The sequence below is a fragment of the Sinocyclocheilus rhinocerous genome, unplaced genomic scaffold (assembly GCF_001515625.1).
Source record: "Sinocyclocheilus rhinocerous isolate Xijiao unplaced genomic scaffold, SAMN03320098_v1.1 scaffold42, whole genome shotgun sequence".
Taxonomy (NCBI): Eukaryota; Metazoa; Chordata; class Actinopteri; order Cypriniformes; family Cyprinidae; genus Sinocyclocheilus; species Sinocyclocheilus rhinocerous.
The window spans coordinates 525,727-548,228 of NW_015627390.1; the positions used below are offsets into that span (position 1 = coordinate 525,727).

The 22,502-nt window shown below is 33.3% G+C and overlaps 1 protein-coding gene across 1 annotated transcript in view; it reads left to right on the forward strand.

The window, feature by feature from the left end:
- LOC107727897 (WD repeat-containing protein 70-like) overlaps positions 1–22,502 on the forward strand; it is a 92,162-nt gene that overhangs the window by 19,968 nt on the left and 49,692 nt on the right. Inside the window, exons 7-9 of the mRNA XM_016537937.1 lie at positions 729–862; positions 5,552–5,705; positions 13,118–13,194. Of these exons, the coding sequence (XP_016393423.1) occupies positions 729–862; positions 5,552–5,705; positions 13,118–13,194 (365 nt within the window). The remainder of the gene's footprint in view (positions 1–728; positions 863–5,551; positions 5,706–13,117; positions 13,195–22,502) is intronic.

Below are 22,502 nucleotides of genomic sequence, written 5' to 3' on the forward strand. Positions count from 1 at the left end.
TTATATATTAATTTTCTCTTTAGTTCATATATATTTTTATATAATATAATAATTACAATAATTATTTTTAAAAATGAAATAATTACATAATTATTATATAAGGTATTATATATACTGTCCAAAAGTCACATACCATACAAATTATTTACATTTTACATTACTTTTTTGATATTTAAGCAAATTATTGGTATTATTATTATTAGCAATATTATTAAGTATTTATTATTTTATGAATTAATATTTAATTAATACATAACAATAAAAATAATGTTACATTATAGATTTATATATAAATTTTCTATATATGAAGAGTTTATTTGCAAAAACAGATAACTCCGTTTTTTTCAAATTTTCAAAAATCATGTTTTTTATGATGTTATCATGTTTTTATTGTGTTAGTTAGCTGTATTTTTTTGTTATTTTTTAACCTAGTCAAAATAACCCAACTGCAGTTTGATTGAGATCAATTGAAGTCTTTGCAAACGAACTCTTCATATATAGTTTCAAGTGTTTGCCAAAGTTGCAAAATTAATCATTTAAAACAAATTCAAATTCAAAAATTCTTTCAGATCAGTTTTCAAAGCAGCTGCACAGAAGACAACAGTGTGATTATTCAGCTCAGTTCGGTCCAGATGTTGTTCTGGATAATATTGCTGAGTATTAATTGTCTTTTAAGCCCCAAGAGAGCATCTAATGAAGCTCATTTCTGATGGTCTCTGCTTGTTCAGGTCTCAGCTTTGGCTCTGGATCCGTCTGGCGCTCGTCTGGTCACCGGCGGCTACGACTACGACGTGAAGTTTTGGGATTTCGCCGGGATGGACGCGGCGCTGCATGCCTTCCGGTCCCTGCAGCCGTGTGAATGGTGAGTTACTATTATTATATTAGGGATGCACAGAATGTTCGGCAGCTGAAATTGAATAAGCGAAAAGGCCAAAATTGTGCGGAACATTGATGTGACGCGATCAAATAGAGGCGTGCACTAATGCAACAAACATGTTGTCTGTAGGGTTGGGAACCGAGAACCGGTTCTTATTCCGAACTGGTTCTGTTTTTTGAAAAGAACCGGAACCATGAGCTATTTCTAAGTTTCGGTTCCGAAAACGGTTCTGGTGCGACACGTGACCAAGCGCTGTGAGCAGCCTTGCGCCGGCGTTTCCCGTAAAGGGTGTCACAAACCAAATAACAGAAACGCCGCCCTGCCTCTTGAATTACTGAGCACATTGTTTCCCGTGACGTGCACTCCACAGACGCACCGCGTCTTTAACTGCCGAACACATCGTTTTCCACGACTGTACGCGCACTCGCGTCTTTGATAACTGTGCACGTTGTTTTGTCTCACTGTACACGTACCGGCAGCTGCCGCCACTAAATTACATTATATTTCTCCCATATTGTCATTAATATACATACTGACTTCAACTTGGACCACTAAATAAATAGACTGCTATTGTTATGTAAGTGTGAGGGTTAGATTATTTAGTGTACAGGTCATTTCAAGAGTGATAAACAAAGTGATAGAAAATATTTTCATGCATTTTAACCGGAACCGGAAAATTTCTAACGATACCCAACCCTAATTGTCAGTGTGGAAGCATTTAAAAGTGTCGGAGAAAGACGCAAAAATCATTGCAAGCACCGACAGCGAGAGACTGTTTAGTGCTGCAGCGCATGTCTTCGATAAGAAAAGGACGGGGTGGATGTTGCTGGTTACTGTATGATGATTAAAATCACGAAATGGACTCAAATTAGTAAATAAACTGCAGAACATTGTTTTCTAATGCAGGCACGGATTGCATGCATTCTGACAGCGCTGCACGAGCTCGTTAGTCCAAAGCGCGAGGAAAGTCTGCGCTGAAACCGTGTTACTCGTCAGCTGCTCGGTTACATTTTTATGCATTAAAATAAAATAAGAAACGTAAGACAATAATAATAATCACTACAGCTCTATTAATACATTTATAACACTCACACATAGTGTTCAAATTGGGATCTGTAATATTTTCTTCTGCTCAGCAAGGCTGCATTTATTTGTACAGTAAAAAGTACATAACTGATTCAAGAAGGGGGTCTGATGGCCAAAAGAATATTATTTTACTAACTTATTAATTTTAAGTTAAATTGTGCTTTGTTGGTATAGTGTCTGCTAGATAGGGCTGGGACAATAAATCGATGCGTCGCGATTCGTGGATCAATTCTGAGATTTTCGGAATGTATCGTGATTCTCTCTCGAATCGATTCGGAGCTTAGTTTTTAACAGCAGATGGCGCTCTAGGCTAGTTTCTAACCGCACACTCAAATGCTCACGAAGAAGGGCGCTTACAGTATTTTTATTATTTAAATTGTATAATAAAAAATAAACATTATGGTAATATTTGGTGCCTTTAATTTATGCTGATGTAGATAAACATATGTAGTGTTTATAATTAATAAATTAATTAAAGGAATAAAGGAATTAAAATAACTTTACAGAGATTTCTATTATAAAATAAAAATATTTTACATGCAGAAAAAGAGTTTTTTTTGCATTTTGTCATTAATAATTATAATTAATTAAATTTTATCCCCAAATTCCCATTAATTGAATGCAAAAACATATATTACAATATAATATTATCAAAATTATTTATTTAAATTTATTTATTATTAAAATAAAAGGGCTGGGACAATAAATCGATGCGTCGCGATTCGTGGATCAATTCTGAGATTTTCGGAATGTATCGTGATTCTCTCTCGAATCGATTCGGAGCTTAGTTTTTAACAGCAGATGGCGCTCTAGGCTAGTTTCTAACCGCACACTCAAATGCTCACGAAGAAGGGCGCTTGGGTGTTCGGCTGAGTAATGTAAGTGGTGAAATGTACTTGCACGTCGGCTTTTATGATGCGAGATTAATGTAAACACAGCCCACTGTGAACATCCTTGTAATTCGCTTCAACCTTTTCAATTCCCATTAATTGAATGCAAAAACATATATTACAATATAATATTATCAAAATTATTTATTATTTAAATTTATTTAGTATTAAAATAAACATTATGGTAATATTTGATACATTTATCTTATGCTTATGTAGATAAACATTTGTAGCATTTATAATGTTTTACAGTAATGAAAATCTAAAGAGAATAAAATTATAAAATTATATTTTACATGAAAAAAATGAATTCTGTTTATATTTTATTTTTATTTTTATTTTATTTTTTGCATTTTCTTGTTATTAATTATAATTAAGCACATTTTATCCCCAAATAATCCATTAATTTATTGCAAAAATAAAATATAACTCACATTTTCCATACAAAGCCTATTTTTAGATCTCCGGTCGAATCAGCTAAATGCAGCCAGATGCTGGGTATTTTTGTTCTTGTCTTTTGTTTTTCCTTGAAATCCTCCTAAAAGTGGAACCCAATTGTCTCGAGATATTGAACTCTAATTGGCTGAGCCCGAGTGTGATTTACTAAACCTCCACGGCACATTAACGAGTTCATCAGCCCAGGACACAGCCCACTGTGAACATCCTTGTAATTCGCTTTAACCTTTTCGAACTTTATGAATGATTATTTTAGGTTCAAATGGTGCGTGTGTAAGGAACTGGAAGCAAGCAGAATACGGCTATTTCTAAAGCACGCAGCGCTATCTGCTGTTACAAACTAAGCTCAGAATCGATTCGAGAGACAATCACGATGCATTCGGAAAATCTCAGAATCGATGCAGAATCATTTCTCGATTTGCGATGCATGGATTTATTGTCCCAGCCCTAGTACTGAATACTATTTCCGGGTCCAAGCCTCTACTCAAGTAAGAATACTATCCCAACAGCCATTTATGAGCACTCATTATTAATTATAATTAAGCACATTTTATCCCCAAATAATCCATTAATTTATTGCAAAAATAAAATATAACTCACATTTTCCATACAAAGCCTATTTTTAGATCTCCGGTCGAATCAGCTAAATGCAGCCAGATGCTGGGTATTTTTGTTCTTGTCTTTTGTTTTTCCTTGAAATCCTCCTAAAAGTGGAACCCAATTGTCTCGAGATATTGAACTCTAATTGGCTGAGCCCGAGTGTGATTTACTAAACCTCCACGGCACATTAACGAGTTCATCAGCCCAGGTACGGTGGCATCTTTTTACCAGCAGACGGCGAGCAGAGCGGCCAAAGAAAACACGCGGCCCATGTGGAGCCCATAAAGCCGGTGACCCGCAGAGGGTAACAGGAATTTACAGCGGACCTCTGCCTCTGATGGCCGTGTTTTCTTCTTCTCTGCGCTCTCACAGAGTCATTGACACCGTTTACAGCCTCTCCAGGACCGCAGCGCTCAATCTGACTCTATTTGTGCTCAATTCACTCTCAAACAGAGATGATGAATCGCTTCCAACTGGACTGCGTTTGCACAGATCATGCTGTGTTATCTTGTGCTTGTTCTGCATTAGCACAGCTTATGTGCTTGAACACGGCTGGGTCACATTACACACCAGAACATGAAGAAAGAAACCAAGAAAATTGAGACTTTTTTTAATACTTTATGCTTTTGTCGTTTTAATGACAGTGAAGCACGTTCTCACCGTTGCTGTAATGCAAAAACACTGATATATTATTTAAATTGTATTTATGCATCATGGTAGTGTTTGTAGTGCAGCTTTTAATTTATTTAAATAAAAGGTAATTGCATTAAAGTGATGAGAATGAAAGAAAAGTAAAATGTCGGGATGAACTATGACATTTTTAAGCATTATTTTGGACATGATCTTGATGGGTTTCATGAGATTCTCCCAGTTGATTTCGGTCTTTGATTATTGATGCTCATGACCAGGTTTGGACCTACAGAAAGTGCCTTCCTGAATTAAAAGAAAGAAAAAATGACTGACTTTTTAAGACCATTAATATATTTGACATTATTTTTATGAAAATTAAGCACATTGTCAAAATGAAATAATTTTTTAATGAACATTTTTAATTATTGTAGGAATATAATATCACACCGTATATATATCACACCAAAGTAATACAATAAAATATTATTTAAGTATTAAACAGTCTGTCTATTTGAAGAAAATACAGCCTTATTATTACCATTAATATTTTCTATAAAGCAAAATAAAATTGATTTATTCCTATTTTGGGGTGAAATTATATATATAAACCAACTTTATATTTAATCATGATTTTAATATAATGATTTTAATATTTTAATTATTTATATATAAAATATTTATACTTTAAAATTTATACTTGTATTGATTAATTTTGTATTGGTGCAGTCTATGATTTTATGTAGTTAAAATGAAGGCATTAATACATTATAGTATAAAGTAAAATAAAAAAGTATGCTTTTAAATATTTAATAATAATTGCTATACTACTTTTACAATAAATGCTGTTTTTTTAAATTGTTTTAATAAAAAAATAATATTTAAGTTAGCTATTAAATTATTTTAAAAAATATCTGCTATCTGACCAATGCCTGTAATAACAAAACTGTGATGTGGTCTCTTTTATATCGATCATATATCATATATAATATCGTGTGTGTTTGTGTCATTGCAGTCATCAGATCAGGTCTCTGCAGTACAGCGTCACCGGTGACGTCATTCTGGTGGTGGCGGGAAACTCGCAGGCCAAAGTTCTGGACCGCGACGGATTCCAGGTCCTCGAATGCATCAAAGGAGATCAGTATATTGTGGACATGGCCAATACCAAGGTAACTTTAAAGACACATTTGCGTGTAGAAATCTTAAAGTAGGGCTGGGCGATTTGGCAAAAAATTTAAATCTCAATTTTTCCAGAGTGTTTGACCGATTCTCGATTTTTTACGATTTTTAACTAGTCAACTTGTAAATGTAACTACAACATGATTCAAGTAACTTTTTCTTTATTAACCCTCTAGTTAAAGAAAATGTATAATTTTGACCCATACAATGTATTGTTGGCTATTGCTACAAATATACCCCAGTATAAAGTAAAATAAAAAAGTATGCTTTTAAATATTTAATAATAATTGCTATACTACTTTTACAATAAATGCTGTTTTTTTAATTGTTTTAATAAAAAAAATTATATTTAAGTTAGCTATTAAATTATTTAAAAAAAATATCTGCTATCTGACCAATGCCTGTAATAACAAAACTGTGATGTGGTCTCTTTTATATCGATCATATATCATATATAATATCGTGTGTGTTTGTGTCATTGCAGTCATCAGATCAGGTCTCTGCAGTACAGCGTCACCGGTGACGTCATTCTGGTGGTGGCGGGAAACTCGCAGGCCAAAGTTCTGGACCGCGACGGATTCCAGGTCCTCGAATGCATCAAAGGAGATCAGTATATTGTGGACATGGCCAATACCAAGGTAACTTTAAAGACACATTTGCGTGTAGAAATCTTAAAGTAGGGCTGGGCGATTTGGCAAAAAATTTAAATCTCAATTTTTCCAGAGTGTTTGACCGATTCTCGATTTTTTACGATTTTTAACTAGTCAACTTGTAAATGTAACTACAACATGATTCAAGTAACTTTTTCTTTATTAACCCTCTAGTTAAAGAAAATGTATAATTTTGACCCATACATAACCCTCTAGTTAAAGAAAATCAATAATTTTGACCCATACAATGTATTGTTGGCTATTGCTACAAATATACCCCAGCGACTTAAGACTGCTTTTGTGCTCCAGGGTCACAAATGTTGCTCACTAATACTCACTAATTTATTCATCTATATATAGGCTACAGCATGTGCCTATGCCATGCCTCGTTTTTGTTAATAAACGTTATATAAACTAGTTTGTGATTGTAGCCTACTATTGTTGTTGTGCTTTTCAATTAAGAATAGCAATGAATCCACCTTTCAAGCATGTGTTTTAGTCTTAAAAAGTGATAGGTGTATCAATGTAAACACAACAGACAATTATCTTTTTTTGTAAAACGTGATGCCAAGATCGCGAATTCGAAAACGAAAGCGTCCGAAGCCCTGTTTATAACGCAGCAAAAGAGGAACTCCCGTTCACAAAATTAAAATCACAAATAATGCTGATGAAAAAAAAACGGGTTCAACGTTAACCACTTTTGTTACCATATAACTAGGGATGCACGATACCACTTTTTCCAGTACTCGCCCGATACCGATACTTTTATTTTTGGTACTTGCCGATACCGAGTACCGATACCAATATTTTCATTGCATTTGTAAATTTTTAAAATATTGGGTACAGAAACCAAAAGAGTATGTATAATGTTAGTTGGTTAACTTAATTTATCAAATAGATAAAGGCTGCCTTAATGACAGCCTGTAGTCTCCTGGGCATGCTGTCAACCAGGTTCATGCAAACCTGAACTTAAATTTTTTCCCAGACTCGGTCTGAATAATTTTTGGTCCCAAATTTGTATCAATTTGACTGGTAGTCCACTGTATGAAGAATGTTTGGGTATAATATATCACCGTTTAGTTTATTTTGCTATCCTCACTTTACATAAATGAACTATAGTGTCCTTCACCCACTAGTAAAAAAATATCAAAAATTATATCTGGTCTCTGAATAATTTTTGGTTTGACTGTATATCCTTCTGTTATTTTCACACTTAATTATGTCCATTAAAATGTATTTTACAAGTTTTTGTTTACTTTCACTGTCCATTTTTTTCTCTCTCTATGTTAGCCTACATCATCTTTAATTTATAGCATTAGAGCTGCTCTATTGCAGCGGCTTAGTACTGTAATCACGCGCTTTGCTGTAAAAATGCAGGGAACCACTCGCTATAAATCTCCTAACTGTGATATTTTCATAAATAGAAGTCGCGTTTTTTTTCATCTGAAACGTAACGGTTTATATTCCAAAGCCACTCATATAATGCAGAAACACTCATAAGAGTGAAAATAAATGACATTTATAGTGAATGCCCCTATAAATTCTTATATTTACGATTTAGTTTTAATCCAAATGATGCTAAGTGAGCGAACATCAATAAAGATCACATAACAGAAGCTCTCTCTCTCTCTCTCTCCCTCTCCCTCTCTCCCTACCATTAAGTAACTTGTGCATTGTTTTACTTACTTGTTTTTGACATATCCGACCGAACTACAAACTTTCCAGTGATGTCTGTGAGAAAGGTATATTCACTCGACAAGCTCGCTCGTCTGCGCCGCCAGCGCGCTCAATCCACTCAGCGTGCTTTTTTTATCAGCTCGCGCACTTCAGCTATACAGGCGTTAATACTGAATGTTTAACAGTATATTCATTGCATACATATACTTCGTAGACATCTTTAATCTCTAATAACCCCATTCTGCTTTCTGTTGTCGGTATTTCTTTGTCTGAATATGGCACTTATCACATGCTGTGTGGTATCGGCGTTTGGTATCGGGGCATTTTAACGAGTACGAGTACAGGAGCTCAGTATCGGGCCCGATACCAGTATCGGTGCATCCCTACATATAACTATAAACTATGATAACAGAAAAACTATTCATCAGCATGCATTGATTAATACTAAAAATTAATATTAAAAGAAAAAGTTTTCTCAAGTAGAACAGTGATTTTTAGCTAAAAGTGTGGTCCTTGGTGGCTCATAAAATGCAAGTCAATGGCTGCCGGCACTTTTAGTCAAAAAAGCATATGATTAAACACAAAATTAATCCCCGTGGCTCCTGACAATATATTGAGGTCTTATGAAGCGAAATGAACGGTCTGTGCAAGAAACTGAACATTATTTACAACATTATTACCTGTAATCCAGAGCCTGACACACTGGGAAACCTGATTCTTTTCTGTGAACTGATTCCTTCAGACAGTTCACTTCAATCAACTGGTTCAAATAAACGATTCACCAGTTTGTTTACATAATTACTCGATGACGTTACGTATATGCAATTATATTATTAAAGCACTCGATGTGAAATGTGGATATTTTACATCTCTAAAGCATACAAAGTGAATAAATGTGGTCTTCTTTAGATTTTTACTAGTTTGAGTAACTAGTAGATCTGTGCTGCTCGAGAAGGGAACTGATTCAGATGATTCAGTCCGATTTGGTGAACTGGTTCAAATAGTTCACCAAAAAGAACCGGTTCAAAAGAATGATTCGTTCGTGAACCGGACATCACTTCAGACCGTTTGCCTGAGGCTCTGGATTACTGGTAATAATGCTGTAAATAATGTTCCGTTTCTTGCACAGACTGATTGTTTCGCTTCATAAGACCTCGATATATTGTCAGGAGCCACGGGGATTAATTTAGTGTTGTCTGTATATGCATTTTTGACTCTCAAAGTGGCAGTAGCCATTGACTCACATTTTACCAGCGAAAAGGGCTCTTTTTGAGTGAACTATCCCTGTTGGAGCCATTTCTTTTTCTATTTTCATATTTTGGACTGATTTAATAATTTGATTAGAATTAAGTATGTTTGATGATTATTATTTGTGTATCATTTCAGTTTATTTGAGTTTTTGCTTTGAATGTTATGAATTTATGAATGGAGACTCTTTTTATATCATTGCAACTGAGACTTGTCACAGCACTTGCATATCATTGCTCTTTTGTTGATTTTGAATGCTTCCATTGTCCTCATTGGATAAAAGCGTCTGCTGAATGAATAAATGACTAAATGTAAATTTGCTGCTATAATCCCTTTAATTCTAAGGGTCAGAAATGGACAAACCAGTATGCATCTTATAGACGCTTTTTGGCTGATTTGCGCTCAGTATCTGCTCTGCTTGTTCACATGCTCGGAGTGTTTGTCAGTTCTCATGGTCTGTGTGTTTGCTGCATCTGGACGCTGTTTGTTGACTGAGGCGTAATGAGGTGTACATGAACTACATCAGAGAGGCCAGCGCACACTAAATGTTGCACCTGGTCCTTTGGCCCGTCCGCAGACACACTGTCCCTCTGTAATCAGTGTGTGAAGCGTGGCTCGCGTCACTAATGTAGTGTGTCGGCACGCCACAGTCGCTGCAGGACAAACTGTAATTAGGTTTGGGTTCGTTATGTACCCTAGCGAGTGCATTTCAGCGTCAGACATAAATATCGTTTTCTTCAATCATTGTCAATGTCTTGTTTTGCTGTTGAAATATGCCAACTGGACATCCATAACAGAAATACTTGAATTCAGTCTTTTATTTTCATAGTTATTACTTCCACATGTGAGCACACTTGGCGTACACTACAGACACACTTGTATACTATTGTAGCATTTATTAATATTACTTTCTTGTTTTTATATTTCATTTTAGTTTTTTTTTTTTTTTTGTAGTAATTGTTTGTGTTTTTGATGTTTTTTTGGGGTGGAGGGGGGTGCGTACAACTTTCTGCTCTCTTCTGCTCACCAAGGCTGCATTTATTTAATCAAAAATACATAAAAAAATTTTAAATATTATTGCAATTTAAAATAATGGTTTTCTATGTTAATCTGTTGTAAACCTGTAATTTATTTCAGTGATTTAAAGCTGAATTTTTCAAACTGAGATACATTGGGGTAAGTAATATTTAGTTAAAAAACAAAAAAGTAATTGATATTTCTACTCAAGGACACATTAAATGGATCAAAAGTGACAGTAAAGACATTTATAATGTTACAAAATAATTATATTTCAAACAAATCCTGTTCTTTTGAACTTTCTATTCATCTGTGAATCCTGAAAAATAAAATGTATCAGAGTTTCCACAGAAATTTGAAGCAGCACAACTGCTTTCAACATTGATGATAATAATAATAACAGCCATTATTAATAATTGAGCGCTAATGATAATTCATCTTTGCATCACAGAAATAAATTATATTTCAAAATATATTCAATAGAAAACAGTTATTTTAAATTGTAATAATATTTCACAACTTCTAATGTACTTTTGATCAAATAAATGCAGCCTTGATGAGAAGAAACGACTCTTTCAAAAACATAAAAAATCTGAATTATTAAAAAAAACACAACTAATAAAAAAAAATTTATAATAATAAATTAAGCTAAAAAATAACTCATTTTAGTACTTAAACTTTAATACTTATTTTAGTTTTTAGTTTAATTTTTATATTTTATTTTATGTCATTTAACACAAACAATATTTAATAGTTTTTAGTTTTTGTAGGTATTATTAGCGGTCAGTCATATTGCGTCTGTGGTCAGTAGCTCCAAACAAATCATCTTTTGTTTCCTGTTTAGTCACTGACGGACAGGAAGCAGTTGTGATGCATGATCCGTCCTCAAACTATGTGAGGATGGAGCCAGATATCTGCTCTGAATTAGTGTTTCGTATCCCATGAGGCCAGTGTGTGTCCTTGGACGTCGTGAAGGTCAAGTGAACAAATGCTGCAGAACATATTTGTGATGGCACGCTTTAATAATGCAGCATGTGCTCATCATTACAGACAATCACTGACAGCTTTATTTATTCTCTCAGAATGACTTTATAAAAGCCTTCTGATGCATTTCCTGTTCTTCGATTGGACTCGTTTCCTGTGTCTACATTAACACTTTAAAGTCAACATCGGAAACATGTTTTCTTCTGTAGCGTGTGAATGTGAAACCGAGTATTCATTCATTAGGAAATAATGTAGGACAGAACATCGTTTTATTCATGTTAGGCTGATATTTATTAGTAGTGGTGTTTAGTAAGAAAGATATGCATTATTCTAAAGCACCATTAATCATCCATAGTAAGACCAGAAAATGTATTCTATTCTATTATATAATCAGCGTTGACACATTGACGTTGATTCAAATTATTTATTTTTTTATTTATATGATTCAAATTATTTATTGTAACTTTATTTAGATATTATTTTTATGCATGTATGTATTAATATGATTCAAAGTATTCATTGGAATTGTGCAAATGTTATTTTTATTTATTTATTAACATGATTCAAATTATTTATTGGAATTGTATTCAAATTGTAGTTTTTTTCCTAGTATTTATTTATTTGACTCAAACTTTTGGAATTTTATCCAGATTTTTTTTAAATGTATTAATATAATTCAAATTATTAATTGGAATTGTATTCAGATATAATTTTTTATTTATTTATGTATTAATGTGATTCAGTTATTTATTGGAATAGTATTAACATTTTTATATTTATTTTATTCATATGATCCAAATTATTTTAATTCAGATTTTATTTCTATTCATTTATTTATTAATATGAACCAAACCTTTGGAATTGTATCCGGATGTATTAATATGATTCAAATTATTTATTGGAATTATATTTATATTGTATTTATTTGTTAGTGACTGGAATTTCATTCAGATTTTATTTTTATTTATTAATGTTATTTCAATTATTTATTGGTATTTTACTTAGTATGTATGTTTATTTATTTATGATTCAAATGATTTGTTTATTAATTTATGGGTCAAAGACGTTAAGATGTCCGCATCAAAATAAATGTACAAAAGTTTATAATTTTATGTCCATAGAAAGCACATTAAATGTAAATAAAGTGTCTATTTTTAAGGTTTCAAATAAGTTTTTGGAGAATAAAATGTCACAATTTGGTTGAAATAATGTTACATTGTCATTCAGTGTAACACAATATTTATGTAAAAATTCAAACAACATGCTTATTCTGACGTGTACATATTAATATATATATAAAATAAGAAGGGAGCAAATTAAATTTTATTGTGTTTTAAAGGAGTAAAAAAAAATTACTGACAAATGGGCAAAACCTAGGATAGTGGCACATTTTAAAAATGTAAAATTACAGCTAATTAGTATTTGGGGTGAAAGTAATTAGTCTTTTAATGTGTCATAAACTAATTTTTGTTGTAAATATGCCTGAGAAGATCGTTACACTGAATGACATTTTAGTGGGTCTCTTCTGTAAATCAGGGGAAAATTTATGATATTTATTTTTTGCTCAGAAAAACAAAAAAAACATTGCAATTAAATTAAACTGAAAACTTTTTACATTTTTTGGGGAAAATCAACAACAATTTAAAGCCGTATTACACTTATGTTTTTATGCTTAAACATTTTTTCGTCTTTGACCCTTATATGTTTTAATTAATTTACTAGAATTTTATTTGTATTTATTTTTTCCTGTTACTCAAATTGAATGTTGCTTAATTTGCACTTTGCATCCTGATGATCATCTTAATCTGTCGTCTGTCCTCTTGTAGGGTCACACGGCGATGCTGAACGACGGCTGCTGGCATCCCAAAATTAAAGAGGAGTTTCTGACCTGCTCCAATGACGGGTGAGTGATCGAATACCAATCCTCTCAGCTTATTATTACACGTTTAGTGAACATGTAAAGAGGCTCTTTCTGTCGTGGCACAACACACGTTGAGCTTTGCTTCCGCAGGCATTTTGTGTTTGCATACTTGAGTATGTTCATTGCCTTTCTTCAAACCATTTGTTCTTGAGTTTTAACCCATAATCCCAGGGGATTGTGGGTATTTCACTGGGTTTAGGCTTGTTGTGAGTGATTCAAAGTTTGATGTTAGTCACTGAAACTTTCCAAACAACATGGAGCCAAATGCATGATTGTCTTAATCAAATTTAACTCTGCTCTGAAATATATTCCTCAAACACAATCCATTCTCATAACAACGCAACAAAATCGATGTGTGTTTTTTTTTTTTTTATCAGATTTTATTATTTTTCTTTAAATATAATAGCATTTGTGGCAGTCATCATGAAAGTGAGTCAGATTGAATGATTCAGTGAGTCTTTTTGGTCAATTCAGGAATCGCTCCATAAAACTAATTTGTTCATACAAATGATCATCTTTTATTCTTTAATCATCCAGTCAATTAGTGAGTCTTAATTCTGATTCAGTGAGTCATCTGATAGTCTGATTCAAACAGTAACTCTTGTTGACTCCTAAAGACTCCTTGTTCATAAGAGTCATTTGTTCATAAGAATCAGTCTTTTGATCACATTTGATTGTTTACATTTGTTCAAAATAACATTTATGGCAGTCATCAAGCAAGTGAGTCAGATTTAGTGATTCAGTGAGTCTTTTCTCAGACAGGTTCTTCTGGCCATTCCAAGAATCACTCCATAAGTATAATTTGTTCACAAGAATATTTTTGATCATCTTTTAATATTTTTCTTTAATTATCCAGTAAGTTAGAGTATTTATTCAGATTCAGTGAGTCATTTGTTCGTCTGATTCAAACACTAGCTGTTTTTGTCTTCTTGACCAAATTAAAAATCTGTTCATAGGAGTCATTTGTGCTTCTTTTCGATCACATTGTAATGTTTTTCTTTCATTTTAATATTGTTTCTGACATTCATCCAGTCAGTGAGTCTGATAATTTATTTTATTTTTTAACCAATTCAAGAAGTCCATGAAAATCACTCATTCATGAGAAAAATAAGTCAAGCATTTAAGATGCTCTTCCAGTCAGTCAGTGAGTCATGTTCGCAATCAGGGAGGCATTTGTCAGAAAGATTCAAACAGTAGTTCTTTATGAGCAATACGAGAGTCATATGTACATAAGAATCAGTTGTTTTGATCAAGTTTTTCTTGAATTAAAATAGCATTTATGACAGTCTTCCAGTCACTCCACCAGAGTGATTCAGATTCAGGGATTCATTTGTCACACTGCTTTTTGTTTAATTCTGCAGTCATAAGAGCCATTTGTTTATAAGAATAGTAAGAATCATTTTTTTAAATCACATTTAAATGTTTTTCTTTTAAATAAAGTAACATTTATGGCAGTTATCCAGTCAGTAAATAAATCTGATTCAGTGAGTCATTTGTAAGACTGGTCTTTTTGACCAGTTCAGGAAAAACTCAGTCCTTTGTTCAAACATATTTTAGGGTTTTTAGAATAGCAATTTTTGCTGTGATTTTTTTTAAACATATTTAAGAATTGTTCCATAAGAATTCAAAAACATTTTACTATTTTTGTTCTTGAATTAAAACGGCAAGTTTTGCGCTCCAGTCAGAAAGTGAGTCTGATTCAGATTCAGGGAGTCAGTGTTTTTGTTTTTGTTTTTTTTACCAATTCAAGAATCTGTTCATAAAAATCAGTTGTTTTGATCACATTTCAGAGGTTTTCTTCAATTGAAATAACAATTCTGGCAGTAGTTTTGTCATTAACTGATTCTGATTAAGGGATTTATTTATTTATTCAAGAATCTGTTCATAAGAGTCATTTATTCATATAACATAGTCTGATTCAGCGAGTCATTTGTCAGACTGTTTTGGTTTTAGTTTTGTTTTTTTTGACCAATTTAAGAATCTGTTCATAAAAATCAGCTGTTTTGATCACATAACAATTCTGGAAGTAGTTTTGTCAGTAACCGATTCTGATTAAGGGAGTTTTTTTTTTTTTTCCAATTCAAGAATCTGTTCATAAGAGTAATTTATTCATAAGAGTCTTTTCGATCACATTTTAATGTTTTGCTTTATTTAAAGTAACATTTATGGCAGTAATCCAATCAGTAAATGAGTCTGATTCAGTGAGTCATTTGTAAGATGAGTCAGTTTTCACATTTTAGGGTTTTTCTTGGATTAAAGTAGCAATTATGGCAGTGATTTTGTCAAACCTATTTTTTTTGCAATAAGATTAATTTGTAATTATTTATAATTTATGACAAAAAATAAATATTTTTTTTCCTCCAATTAACAGCAAGGATGTCCTGTCAGTGAGTCTGATTCAGATTCAGTGAGTCATTTGTCAGACTGTTTTCTTTTTTGACCAGTTCAAGAGTTTTTTCATAAGAGTCTGTCTTTTTGATCGCATTTTAAGGTTTCTCTTGAATTAAAATAGTATTTATGGCAGTAATTTAGTCAGTAGTCTGATTCAGACTTACAGCCACTTTTTTCTTTGTTCATAAGAATCAGTCATGCTGTATGTTTTTTCTCACTTTTTGCGATGTTTCAGTGTTCACAGCCTCCAGACTACAGGCCTGTGAAATTTTCTATGCGTGTAAACCTGTGTCAAATCATGCCCTCGTTGTGTTCCTCTATAAAAGCGCTCTGGTTTTACTGTGCGTCTGAACCGTGGTGTTACAGATGTGGCTGTGTTTTATTCAGTGCTAATATAGATTCTGGAAGTCGTCGCTTGGCACGCAGCGGCGCATGTCTCAGGCGCGTTCAGAGGAGGAGGTTTAGCTTGAGGAGCAGCTGCAGATGTGAGCCGTCCCCGGCGGGGCATTATATCAGCGCTCAACGGGGGCCACATGTGTCCTGTGATTGTGTTGGGGTTAACGGGCCATGCAGGGGTCGAGATGGACTCGGCGCGGCGCTTTGGTGTGATTACCGTCCTGCTCGCTGTAGATTACACTGACAGACTGACACCATCGGTTCCTCTGGGTTCATGGGAACGATGAACCCGAGCGGCAACCTCCCGCTCTCTCTCGTGAAGCCAACACGGAAGTGACTAAATTGTAACCACTCTAAGTGCGTCTGCCTTGGGAAAGCTAGCGTGTCTGATAGTGATAACACTCGTTGCCTTCTCTAGTGCAGCTCAACCAGGTCTCGTCCCATTCGTCGATATTTGTGATATCACAAATCCCGGAAAATACGCGTTGTAGTCCAAACGAGTCGTTCGTTGTAGTTTTTGAAAAGTGATTTCTGTTAAATAAAATATCTCCTTTTGAAGTGGACTTTGAGCTTTGTAACTTTGCAGATCTTTTTTATGCTCAAACAGCAACATTACAGACTAACTAAAGTTGAAAAAGTGAAAAAGCATAATAGGACCCCTTTAATTTTCTTTATGCAAAATATAATGTGAGGAAGGTTTTCTGCAGTTCTCTGAGAGTTTCTCCAGAGTCAGTGATCTCAGCTTTCGTTCGGCGGCTGTCAGGTGATGAATTGCGATGACCTCCTCACTGCATCGTCCTCTCAGCCGTAACGCGGTAAAATCCTGGTGCGGTCCGCTGTGCTGCAGGCCGAATGCCGCGGATTCCCATCATGCCGCGCTGCAGTGAGAGCAGGTTTCTGGCTCCACACTAAAAGCTCTGGAGATCTGCCACCTGTTACAGCTACTACTCAGAAAACTCTCCACTGCTTTATAGCTATAATATTGTTGTTTCTCCTGCAGAATAAACAGCATGGAGCAGTAATAGCGGGACGGATCAGTTTTAATACGCGTGTATGAATTTGTGTGTATAAACACTGGTGAAATTTATGTGACCCTGGAGCACAAAAGCAGTCTTAAGTCGCTGGGGTATATTTGTAGCAATAGCCAACAATACATTGTATGGGTCAAAATTATCCATTTTTCTTTTATGCCAAAAATCATTAGGATATTAAGTAAAGATCATGTTCCATGAAGATATTTTGTAAATTTCCTACCGTAAATATATCAAAACTTAATGTTTGATTAGTAATATGCATTGCTAAGAACTTCATTTGAACAACTTTAAAGGTGATTTTCTCAATATTTAGATTTTTTTGCACCCTCAGATTCCAGATTTTCAAAATATTGTCGGATCCTAACAAACCATACATCAATGGAAAGCTCATTTATTCAGCTTTCAGATGATGTATAAATCTCAATTTCAAAAAATTGACCCTTGTGACTGGTTTAGTGGTCACATATTTGTTTTCTGAGGTGATGCTGAAATGTGGCTGATTTCTGGAAACGACCCAGAAACCGTGATGACAGACGTTCAGGAGGACTGTATTTATAAATGTTTTGAACGATTTTGAGATCTTGATTGTTCAGAGCTGCACAGCAGAGTGTATTTTTAGACGTGCACTCATTTGTTTCGGCCGTAGTGCTGAAGACGGATTAGGAGACATCCCATATGCTCGGGATCTTTGCTAAATTGCTGCTCTTATCGGAGTTAATTAACCTGCGGGGCTTTGGCCAAACGTCTCTGATATGTAAGAAGTATTAGGACTGTAAAACATCTCTTCTGCGATCAGATAACTTCTCACCGCTCAACAATGACATTATCATCTTGGCTCATTATTTAATTATTATTTTTATTTATTTATTTTTTAATCTGACAGTAATTTGACTAAAATTTATTGTAGATGGTAGTGAACTTATGAACTTAAGTTGCTGAATTTAGTAATTCATCCTCTTTAAAACAACACTGCTAAAAATATTAAAGTAATAGAATTTTATCATATTTATTTATAGTTGATTTAACTTTTATAAATTATAAATAAAATAGGTAATATTATATATATATAGGTGATATTATTTATCATATTATGATATAGTAGTATTTTCAGCACTGCTAAAATACTATGTACTTGATAAATAAGTAAAATTTACTTTTTATCAGTTTAATTTTCAATTTGATATAATTTATATTATATATCGCACTTCAAACTTAATTCAGTTTCTGTATATTTCCTACTTGCTAAAGGGCACAGGTAACGAAATATGACTTTTATTATAATGGGTTTATGTGAAGATTGTTTTAAGTTCGCTTAAATTAGAAGTTATTTTAAGTAGACTAAAAATGTTAAAATTGATAGCTCTTGTAATGTTGAATGGCTAGTCGTTAAATATTATTTTCCTAGAGACATCAGTAGTAGCCTATTGGTATCAGTGATACGGTCCTTCAGTCATAAAAAATATGCCATTATACAAATATTAAAAATATACTGTCTACATTAATTTGAATATTGAATGTAAAAGTATTGCAATGTACAAGTATTTTTAAAAACTTCAATGTTAGGTGGGATTAATCGTGATTAATTGCGATTAATTTCTGAAAAAAGGTGTGATTAATTAGTTAATTTTTTTAATTCGATTGACAGCACTAATATATATATATATATTTATTTATAACAAGATGTGAATATTTTGTTTTATATACCATAACCATCACCAATATATGTGACCCAAACACTAAGAATATCAGAACATTCCTTTTTTAACAGTTAGCAAAAAAGGTTTAAAAAATTATATATATATATATATACAATGAACACCCCCCGCCCACCCATTATAATTGTCTCCAATGTTTGTCAAAACATTTGTCATATCAATGTTAAATAAAGGTAGAATTACAATAATTTAATGATGATAATAAATAAAAACAATAATGTCCAGAAATGAAGCAAGAAAATAAGAGAAAGGAAAAATACACACAACAATTAATATACAAACTGGTCAATCATTAAAGCCTAACAAAGGTAGTGCATCAAGAAATGGGGCCCAAATATAGTCAAAGTACAGTATTTACATTAAATACAGTATTTTCTCAGGGGTACTATAAGATACAATAAGATACAGAGTAGGGCTGCACGATATATCGAAATTATCGAAATATCGCACATGTAAATATCGCAATATGCATATCGCAAGGGCGTGCGATATCGGAATCATTTTAACAATAGGCTATTCTGCCGCACACGTGCAAAGCGTGCGCACACACACACACACACATACACACACACAGAGAGAGACGCGTTTCAGACAGCGCGCGAACACCGAGTTGATTCGTCTTTCGCATCTCCTCATGTTTGAACAGACACACCAAGAAAGAATGTGAAACAAATTGGTTATATAATTTTCATTTTTAAATATTTTAAAATATAATTTAAATTGATTTTACACACTTTAAACAATATCGTATCGCATAACAAATACCGCATTTTTTAACAAGGTATCGCATATCGCATTTTTCTTCAATATTGCACAGCCCTAATATAGAGCATATGAAGAAGAGTTGCAGTAGATATTTGACATCTTTGACGCATGGCAGAGTTGTGACCCGTTTTCTGATGTGAAATGTGGTAATGTGTGTGAACTCAGTCTGTGTGGCCCGTGAGGATGGATTGGCGTGAGGGTCACGTCTGAATGGGTCGCTCCTCACAGAGCGAGTGTTGCGTGTCGTTCAGTGCACTCTCCACTGAAGCACAGCGCACTGTCGATTAAGACCATTCCCGTTTAATTGCTCCGAGCCTTTAAAAGCCCATTAATGGAAGCAGCGTTTATTGGGACGCACACACCGCTCTCGGCCCCTGAGAAACACGAGCAGCTCTTCATAATCAGTGAGCTGTTAAACACACGGGACGCTTTCATTCTGTCCTTTATTTCCATCCATCCGGGGAAGTTTTCCAGTGTCTCCGAACACTACACCACAGTGGGATCCGTCTGATTGTGAAGGGGCCCCGTCAGGAGCGTTAGGGGCCGCTTGCGTTCAGTCTGAGCTGTTTTTAAGTGGTTAGTCTGTGTAAATGTGTGTTGTGTTGGTGTGTGTCTGGTTAATTCAGCTTCTAGTGTAGTTTTAATAAGTATTTTTACAATTTTTATTAATATGTTCAGTTATATTCAAGATGTTCAACAAATAAAAAAAAACAAATTTGTATAATTTATTTATCAATGTACTTAGTATTTATAAATGTTTTTATATTATCTATACATTTTATTTATTAGTGTTGTATGTATTCTGAAATGTATTTATTTTATTAGTTTATTTTTCATATATTTTTTTATATTTTAAGTAACAATTTATAAATTTATGCATTTTATTTTTTATTTATATCTATTTAATTTTTTATTGTATACAGTATAACTAAAAATATATATAAACAGGAGGTATAATTCTATATAATTTTTATTATTTTATTATTTTTATTTTTTATATTCATTTTATTGTATTTATTTAGGATTATTTAAATTAAAAATGTCAATTATTTTAAACATGTCTGTGTGTGTATGTCAGTGTCACAATATATTATGAATAATGTTATAAAATATTATATATATATATTTTAAAAGACAGGACATGAAAACAAATTTGAATTCCTTAGCTGCACTAAACAATATTATGGTAAAATGTATTTTATTTATTTGAAGTTTTTAATATTTATTTATAATTTATTTAAATTTTATCAAATAAAATATATGTATAATATTATTATTATTATAATATTATAATATTTTTTATAGATTTTAATAACTTATATATATATATGACATTTATTATTATTATTATTTTATTTATTTTGCATGCTAACGCCCCATTTCTAAAAAATTATAATAAGACATATGGAAACAAAAACAAAAAAAACTACTTAATTAGCAAGGTGACTAGTTTATCCTGACCCATTCCTGTCTGGTATTGTATGAATTCAGCAAGCCTATATTTGTACAATGAGCTGCACAATTCATTGTAAGCACATCATTCATTTATGTGCAGTGTCCGTTCATAAATATATGATGTGTTTTTCGGGGAAGCGGCTTCATAAATCGCAGTCAGTGCTAATTACAGACGGCAGTGTTAATGCTTGAGACTCGCTGCGCATCACGGGAACAGCTGTTTATCTCGCGCGTTCAGATACTTTTGTAACGAGAGCCGTGTGTTTCCATGACGACCTGATTGCTCACCTGCTCCTCCTTCATGAGATCAGGTGCTGCCATCTGTGCCACTTATTTGCCATTTATTTCAGATTTAATATTTCAGTTTTTTAAAAAGAATATTATATTATTAGATATAATTGTATATACAGTATATGTAGTAGGGCTGTCAGTCGATTAAAATTTTAAATCTAATTAATTACATAATGTGTCGATTAATTAATCGCAAATTACATTTGGCTGTGAAAATACCCCCAAAAGATTATTTAAAGCTATTTTTGTGTTAAATGAGAAAGTATTAAGTAGACATTACAAATAGTAGCTTTAGAAAGACATATTTTATTTGATTCAACATAAAATTTATTACACATAAACGTTTAGGCTACAACGGCCTGTGGAACATAAAAGAAGATCATTTGAGAAACTTGATTTTCTTTTCGCTCATTCAATGGAAGTCATTGGTAACCAAAACAGCTTTGTTACCAACAATCTTCAAAATACCTTCTTTTATGTTCTACAAAAGAAAGTCATTCATGTTTGAGTAAATGATGACATAATTAAAAAATTTTTGGTGAACTATCCCTTTAAAGTTTTTTTTTCCCCCGTTTTTTTTAAATGAAAAAATACTCTAAATAAGAAACTAAAACTGCCAGCAGGTGGCGGTAAATGTCTTTATGAGTCTTTCATGCATTTGATTAGTTCAAACGGCTGATTCATTCAGGAATTCAGTAAATGGCTCACTTTATGAATGGGTCTATGAATCATTGATTCACACGATTCGTTCAAACTGCTGATTCATTCAGGAATTCAGTAAATGGCTCACGTTATGATTGGATCTATGAATCATTTGAATCATTGATTCGTTCAAAACGCAGATTCATTCAGGAATTCAGTAAATGGCTCACTTTATGAATGGGTTGAATGGGTCTAGGTTCACCCGATTCGTTCAAAACGCGGATTAATTAAAAAAACTAAACACCACTGTGTTGCTCTGACATGCACAACAATTCTGCTGTGGCTTTATAGGTAATATTTTTGTTGGCAAAACTGAGCAAAAACAGACAATATTGTGTTTAAAATATAACACAATATTAATTTATTTACTGAACTGTTGTATAAAATCACATTTGTAATCGTTATATTCGGGACAAACAGCACTCATGTGATATTGCTCTAGCTCAGGGGTGGGGGCTCATGTTGATCCTGGAGGGCCGGTGTCCCTGCAGAGTTTAGTTCCAACCCTAATCAAACACACCTGAACAAGCGAATCAAGGGC